At 50.6% G+C, this 8,326-nt stretch overlaps 1 protein-coding gene across 1 annotated transcript in view; it reads left to right on the forward strand.

Moving 5' to 3' along the window:
• aff2 (AF4/FMR2 family, member 2) overlaps positions 1 to 8,326 on the forward strand; it is a 94,317-nt gene that overhangs the window by 39,350 nt on the left and 46,641 nt on the right. The window contains exon 4 of the mRNA XM_056601130.1: positions 683 to 1,108. Within this exon, the coding sequence (XP_056457105.1) occupies positions 683 to 1,108 (426 nt within the window). The remainder of the gene's footprint in view (positions 1 to 682; positions 1,109 to 8,326) is intronic.

Consider the following 8,326-nt stretch of genomic DNA (forward strand, 5'->3'; position numbering starts at 1 on the left):
GTTTTTTGTAATCTGTGTTTTACGTTTACATTCAGGGCGTTTAGCAAAGACGCTTTTATCCAAAGAGACTCAAAATAAGCACATTTGTCAGAAGGAGTAGAAGCAACAATATATCGCTGTGGTACAGTCAGGACGTTCACAGAACAAAGTGCAAAGCACTAACAATCGCTAGGTTCACCCATTCCCAGTAAACAACAAAGATAGCTAGGATAAGATGCTACATGATGCTAAGTATTATTTTTTGTGCCAGGATGTACAACATGAAAGTGCCAGGATGTACAACATGAAATTTGTGCAGACCTTAAGTGCCAGGATGTACAAACATCTAATAAGTGTGTCGGAGGGGGTGTTTTCAAGAGGGTTAAAGAGGAGAAGGGATGGTGGGTGGTAAGAGGGGAGGCTATTCAGAGTCCAGGTGAACTCTGAACAAGTGGGGCTTGAGTCTCCTGCTAGTATTTTCTGCTTCACACAGTTATTTATTTTTTTTAAACTTTTATAGAAGCTGTCACCTCATGTAAAGTAGTTCCGTCTAGGTTTCCGTTTACATTGGGTCGATGCTTGGTTCTTTGCCTGCTAAAAATCGAGACGGATTTATCTGTTGATATTCGTTCACCTTTCTTTTGAATGTTTGCGTTGGACATGGTTCATTTATTCCACCTTGTGTTCGGTTTGAATCCCACAGACAGAGTCTCCGCCCTGGACGGCCACTTCAAGCCTGCCAGCGTCGCAGAGAGCAGCGCCCACGCCAAACCCTCGCCCTCCGAGATCGAGATGGGCGCCGCCTTCTCCACCTCCTCCCCATTGGCCTCTACCTCCGTTCTGACCACGCCCACCCCCGGCTTGACCACTCCCACGTCCTGCTTGACCACGCCCACGTTCCCGCCAGGGCCCTGTCTGTCGGGGAAGCCCACGGCGGTCCAGCAGAAGCCCACGGCGTACGTCCGGCCGATGGACGGCCAGGACACGGCGCCCAGTGACTCCCCCCAGCTCAAGCCCCCCCTGGTGGTCCCCGAGGGGTACGGCAACAGCCAGCCGCTGGGCGGGAACGCGGTCAACACCAAGAACAAGCTGCCCAAGCTGAGCCTGGGCCACACCGGAGAGGTAGGAAGGCGCTACCTTTTGGATTCCTCTGCATGGTGAATATCAGCTGACGTCACTGGCTGACCCTGAAGCCGAACCCGGCATGAATCAGTTCTGGGCTTCAGTCCAGACGTCGGGGTTAAATGTGGGGGATATCGATCAGCAGTTTAGCTGGATCCGCAGAAAGCATCTGTTTACGGCATGAGTTAATTGCAATGATGATAATGAGGTAATTATGAGGCCCCCAGGAGCCTGGGTTCCTGGGAGTTGTAGTTTCAGTGCTCAGGCGCTCCTGGGCTCCCTCGACAATCTCTGTTCACGTGCCTGTCTCACTTCATGACTGGCTCTCCTCTTCTTTCTCATTGGCTCACCCCCGCTCACTTTCTCTACCTCCCATTCTTCCTCCCATTCTTCCTCCCATTCCTGCATCACTTATCTCTCTTTCTCTCTCTCTCTCTCTCTCTCTCCCTCTCTCTCTCTCTCTCTCTCTCTCTCTCTCTCTCTCTCTACCGCTCTGTCTCTCTCTCTCGCGCTCTCTCTCTCTCTCTCTCTCAATCTCACATTCTCTCTCACTCTCCTAATAAAACCTGCAAGAAACGACAAGCTTGATTGTGTGTGTGTGTGTGTGTGTGTGTGTGTGTGTGTGTGTGTGTGTGTGTGTGTGTGTGTGTGTGTGTGTGTGTGTGTGTGTGTGTGTGTGTGTGGTGTGTATCTGTATGGTGTGTGTGGGTGAAACTAGTTGACAGGCGAGTAGTCATCCATATCGAGCCAGCCAGCTGTTCTTTTGCTTTGATAGAGCTGGTTGTGTGTGTGTGTGTGTGTGTGTGTGTGTGTGTGTGTGTGTGTGTGTGTGTGTGTGTGTGTGTGTGTGTGTGTGTGTGTGTGTGTGTGTGTGTGTGTGTGTGTGTGTGTGTGTGTGTGTGTGTGTGTGTGTGTGACTGAGTGTGTGTGACTGAGTGTGTGTGACTGAGTGTGTGTGTGTGTTGGTGTGGGTGTGTATGTACCCTGGTGGTGGTGCGTTTGTATGTATATTTCAATTTGATTAAGTGTGTACTTGTGTGGGTGCGCGAGCGTGGATGTGTGTGTGGGTGTGTGTGTGTCTCCACGTGCACGTTTGCGTCTCTCTAAAGTCGTGTACGCTCCAAATGAGCCTGGAGATGGTGCTTGCAGCATATGGTGCGGAGAAAGAGATGGTGCGAGGGGGGGGGGGCGGCGGGTTGGGGTGTGATGGGGGAATAAAACCACGAGTCTATTCCACCTCCCAGCATTCTCTCAAAGTGTTGTAAACTGAGAGGAGGAGGAGGAGGGGGAGAGGGGGAGAGGGGGGGAGGGAGGGGAGGAGGAGGTTGAAGAGGATGAGGAGGGGAAGGAGAAGGAGGAAGAGGAGGATGAGGTGAAGAAGGAGAAGGAGGAGGAGGAGGAGGAAGAGGAGGAGGAGGAGGAGGTGAAGAAGGAGAAGGAGGAGGAGGAAGAGGAGGAGGAGGAGGTGAAGAAGGAGAAGGAGGAGGAGGAAGAGGAGGAGGAGAAGGAGAAGGAGATGCTTTGTTTAGTTCTAAGTACTACGATTCCTACCACCAATTGGTTGCTTGCAGGAGCCTGGATGAGAGCAGAGGGCTGTGGATGGTTGGTCAGAGATACTGAGAATATGATTAATATACATACATCTATGGACCTAAATAGATGATATATATAGGAGTGAAGGTGGGGCTTGGGGGTAGAAGGAGGTGGAGGAGGTGGATGAGAAGGAGGAGGAGGAGGAGGAGGAGGAGGTGGAGGAGGAGGAGGAGGAGAAGGAGGAGGAAGAGGAGGAGGAGGAGGTTAAGGTGGAGGAGGTGGAGGAGGAGGAGGAGGAGGAGGAGGAGGAGGAGGAGGAGGAGGAGGAGGAAGAGGAGGTGGAGGGTGGCGTCTTCCCACTGATCATCAGACGGTCCTTTGCAGTCCATTGTGTGCAGCAGCGTGTGAATTCATCACCTTTTTTCTCTGCTGGCGCTGGCAGTAAGAGCAACACAGACAAGCAGCCGAGGTGGAGAGGTGGAGGGAGGTGTGGGGAGGGCAGGGAGGTGTGGAAAGGATTCGGGGGAAGAAAAGAATAACTCATGCAACCAGTCGACAGAGTGATGAAACTGAATCAACAGCAGCAGCACGCCAAACGCTTCCTGTGGTCTCCCGTCCAATCGTCAGTGGATGAGAATGAATCGGTGATTGCCGCTCTTGTGTTTTCACTTCGCGTACCGTGACATGAAGGATGTGTGAATCGCTTAACCTTTAGGTTTTAAGGTCAGCTCTTAACATTGAACTTGACCTTGTGTAGCTTATAACACAGTCGGTAAGCATAAAGAGGGGTTGGGTTTTACGTCTCAGAACCCCAAACTCCCCAAAGTTGACAGTGACAGGTATGACAGTGTTTCAATCATTCATATTAATCATATCCTTTGACCAAAGAAATTATAATTTTCTCATTTTAATTTTCATTAAAAAAAAAAAACCCTAGTATCCCTCAAAGAGCGATGAGTCCTTTGGACGGCGATGTGAGTGGAGCCACTACTGAGAAAGTTTTGTGTAACTGCTGGGATATTCAATTATGAATGTGCTTCATATGCTCAGCATTCAGCCCAGCAATCCATTATGAACTCTGTGTGTGTGTGTGTGTGTGTGTGTGTGTGTGTGTGTGTGTGTGTGTGTGTGTGTGTGTGTGTGTGTGTGTGTGTGTGTGTGTGTGTGTGTGTGTGTGTGTGTGTGTGTGCGTGCGTGTGCGTGTGCGTGTGCGTGTGTATGTGTGTGTATGTGTTATGTGTGTGCTCTCATCCACAGCTATAAGTCTTAACTAAACTGCTGTGGAAGCTTTCTGTTAGCACTATAGAATTATTGATTAGCAACCAGCACTTCCGTGCTGAATTATGTGCGGGTGTGTCTCTGTGTGTGTGGCTTACGTACGTTTGCATGTAAAAAAAACGTGCTGGCAAGGCAATCCTTGCATGTAACTAAGCACTGTAATTCTTAGACTCGTTTGTGAGATAACGTAATGGATCCTTTCCTTGTGATTCATGCTTCAGTTCAGCTTTGTTTTTCAGAGCTTTTTCCAACGCGTTGAGAACATGCGAGCGCAGAAAAAAGGACACGCAACAAAACGCGCACACGCTGATCCCAAGACACCATAACGTTTGAGGCAGAGTGTGTACATACTGAGATGCAGATAGTTCAATATAATCAGGAATTAGACTGTCAGAAGCTTTATTGAGTAATGCGTTCCCTGGATATTGAAACACTCCCTGGCTGTGTGCTGTTTCTCCAAGGGACATGCGGGTGATAGGACAAAGGGCCATCGGATGTCGTTCCATCGCCCAGTGCATGGGTTTGATTCCCCGCTGGAGGTCAATATCTGCTCAGTGGCCATGTTGTTACCGTGGTACCCAGAGGCCCCCCTGGTTAGGAGGGCTGGAGCCTAATCCATCCGTCCATGTGCCCTGAGTTCAGTGGAGCTGAGGCGCCCGTGAGAACAGACAGCTATTATGGGCCCCTCTTTTTAAATTACTACTAACTATTTATTGTGATTGCTTCGGTTCTTTTGATAAAAGTGTTGTAAATATAATATTGTTCTTGTATACGCTTGTTGCCTGAATAAATGTTTGATGGAGACTATCAAAGAGGATTTGTTAGAGAGTATATGTGTACACAAAAAAGAGAAAGTGGTGCATTATTCATTCAATAGAATGTTGGGATGGTTCTAATTCCTTTGACCACACACTCATCCGGCTGATGGAAGGTGATAGAAGAAGAAAGAGAGAGAGAGAGAGAGAGAGAGAGAGAGAGAGAGAGAGAGAGAGAGAGAGAGAGAGAGAGAGAGAGAGAGAGAGAGAGAGAGAGAGAGAGAGAGAGAGAGAGAGAGAGAGAGAGAGAGAGAGAGCATACTAACGAGTGGAGGCAGGAGAGAGCGAGAGAGAAAAAGTGTGCGAGAGAGATGATTAGGCAGGGTAGGGAGAGCGAGAGAGAGAGAGATGATGAGGCAGGGTGGGGAAAACGAGTGAAAGAGAGAGAAGGAAAGAGAGAAATACAGAGAGAGAGAGAGAGAGATGATGAGGCAGGAGACAGAGTGCAAGTGTGCGAGAGAGAGAGAGGGAGCGAGAGAGTGTGTGAAAGAGAGAGGGAGAGAGATGATGAGGCCGGGAGAGGAGAGCCAGTGTGAGCGAGAGTGAGAGAGAGTAAGAGAGAGTGAAAGGTAGATGTGTGTGGGAGATGAGAGTGGTCAGGGTGGGAGGCAGGGGATGGAAATGAGACAGGATGTGAGAGAGGAGACTCGTTCCAAATATGGCACCCGGAATTCCATCCCCCGTCGTTTGAGATGAACCAGGGTTCTGTCGCAGTGTCCCACTGGTTCTACATTGCCTTCGACGAGGTTACGATGGAGCTCTCTGCCGCCTGAAGACAAACATTTAATAATAACGGATCGTCTGGTATCTAGTTAACACCCACCGAATAACCCGCACATCAGGCCTCCGCTCAGGACGTGTTACCAACACGACTACGCCAAGGGGTACATTAACAAAACACAGCGGATGATTATTCAACCGTGACCCCGACAACCACCCCCAGAACCCCCTGCTTGGGGGGGTCTGTCGGTCCAGCAGTGTGTCTTTGCACGTGGACAAGACGCGATAAAGGCAGAACAATGAATATTGTGTTAGGCGGAGACAGAGGCTGATGGGTTCACTCGGGATGGGAGTGGACGGAAGCGGCACAGCGTCCCCCGGTCTGTGTTTCGGGGGGAGACAGAGAGGACACCGCCGTAGGAGGAAACAGCTGTGCTCATTTGCATAATATCCATCAGTCCCTTTTTTCTCCTCCTATTTTCTCCAGGCTGCTCGTCAACTCCCACATGTTGACATACAAGCTACGCACGCCGCACACACGCACACGCATGCACGCGCGCACAATCGCACGCACATACAAAACGCACACATAGACACACACGTGCACACACATGCACAAAAGACACACGCATGCACGCACGCACACACAGACACACACACACACACACATACACATACACACAAACAGACAGACCTATACGCTTATCTGAACGCACACACATACACACGCACCCATGCACACACAGACGTGCAAACACACGCGCACACACAATCTCCCGATCACACACACGCAAATATGCAAAGATAGCCTTAAAAAAAGAAAACACAAACAGACCCATAAAAAATAAAAAAACAAGTACCGTCTGAGAATTTCTGCGGCGCGGCAATGAGCCAGAGAAGGCTGCGCGCCTGGGGGGAACAGAGGGAGCACGACAAGCCAGCCTGTCCGACATCTTAGTACGGGAGCAACAAGACCCTCCATAACAACTGCAGCCGGCCCCCCAGCCCTAAGTGAGTGGGCTGCCCACCCTGGGTGAGCAAGTCAGGGCAGCAGGGGAGGGCTGCCAGAAACGAACACCACCATGAGGAAGAGGGAGCGGGGCGATCACAAGAGACGCCGTCCTTTGGAGAGCTGCTGGTGGGGTGTATGTGTGTGTGTGAGTGTGTGTTTGTGTGTGTGAGTGTGCGTGTGTGTGTGTGTGTGTGTGTGTGCGTGTTTTTGTTTGTGATAGTGTGTGTGTGTGTCTCTTTGAGGGGAAGTGGGGGGTTTTGTTGTGTGTGTGTTTGTGTGTGTGTGTGTGTGTGTGTGTGTGTGTGTGTGTGTGTGTGTGTGTGTGTGTGTGTGTGTGTGTGTGTGTGTGTGTGTGTGTGTGTGTGTGTGTGTGTGTGTGTCTGTGTGTCTGTGTGTTGGTTGGTAGGGGGTGATACTGGTAATGTGTGTGCGTGTGTGTGTGTCTTGGAGGCTTAGCGGGGGATACTGTTGTGCATGTGTGTGTGTGTGTGTGTGTGTCTGTGTGTGTGTGTGTGTGTGTGTGTGTGTGTGTGTGTGTGTGTGTGTGTGTGTGTGTGTGTGTGTGTGTGTGTGTGTGTGTGTGTGTGTGTGTGTGTGTGTGTGTGCAAGTGTTTGTGCTGGAGGTAGGGGTGATAATGGTGCTGTATGTGCGTGTGTGTGTGTATGTGTGTGCTTGTGTGTGTGTGTGTGTGTGTGTGTGTTGGGGGGCAGGGCTCGATACTTGTGGTGTGTGTGTGTGTGAGAGGGGGTTACCGGTGGTAGTAGCCTAGTGATTTAGAGCGTGGTCCACACCACTGCCTCACCGGAAAGATAAAAAAGGTTGTTTTTAACACCAGGCCTGCTGGGACGAGTTACGACCAGGGTCTAAATTAGCCTCACATGCTACTCCGAGCCGCCTTAAACGACCGTACTGGACATGGATTTAGGTCATCTCGACATGCAGTGTGAACCGGCCCAATGGCAAACGCTCCCCAATCGTCAGAGGCGGGGGACGGCCGTACTTGATGACGCAATCAAAGCACAATAAGTAAAAAGATAACGAAAGTAGAATCTACCCTACGCTCTATAGCGTCCATCCTCAGCCCTCCTTATCCTATGAACTCAGGTCCCTGTGTGTGTGTGCATGTGTCGCGTGTGTACACCCGCGTGTTCTCCTGCGAGTGTGTTATTACCCATCTGGTGTTTTACGCCGGCCCTGTGGGGGTCCGGTGGGGTCCTCTTTAAAGAGGGCCCCTGAGGGGGTCCTGGGGCTTTGGTTTACATCTCAGGCGACTCCTTGGCTGCAGCGACTCCAGACCCGGCCGAAGAGGATCCCGTCCAGCAGGGAGCAGGTTGTCCGTCCGTCTGGGGTCTGGTCCCAGTGGTCTGGTCTGCCCGGGGTCTGGTCCCAGTGGTCTGGTCCCAGTGGTCTGGTCTGCCTCGGGTCTGGTCCCAGTGGTCCACCATGCAGGCCGCTCTCCTTGTCATGAGGTGGAGGACGCCTTCAGGGTTTATGAATCTGAAGCAGGCCGAAGCTATCGGTGCTGATTAGAAGCACATACGCTGCGCCTCTCCGGTCAACCTAACTTTTCTCCATGTTTTGCAGTAAAACATCTTGATTTCTGAAGCTCATTTAGCCAGATTCGGACGAACGCTGCTTATACAATTTACCGGCCCATTACAAGATGAGTCCCATAAGCAGAAGAGTGAATGAGCCAAGTTGAATGGCAAATAAAATATCTGAGGATTCTGTAGCAGCTTATGTCTGCCGACTGTAGAAAGATGGACATAAAAAAGCCATTTATGGCTCTTGGCCTCACAGAACAATGCATGGAGAACCCCTACCGCTCGCTCTTTAGTATTATTCACTTGCTTCTGACACAGAACA

This window comes from Gadus chalcogrammus, chromosome 10, assembly GCF_026213295.1.
Source record: "Gadus chalcogrammus isolate NIFS_2021 chromosome 10, NIFS_Gcha_1.0, whole genome shotgun sequence".
Classification (NCBI taxonomy): domain Eukaryota; kingdom Metazoa; phylum Chordata; class Actinopteri; order Gadiformes; family Gadidae; genus Gadus; species Gadus chalcogrammus.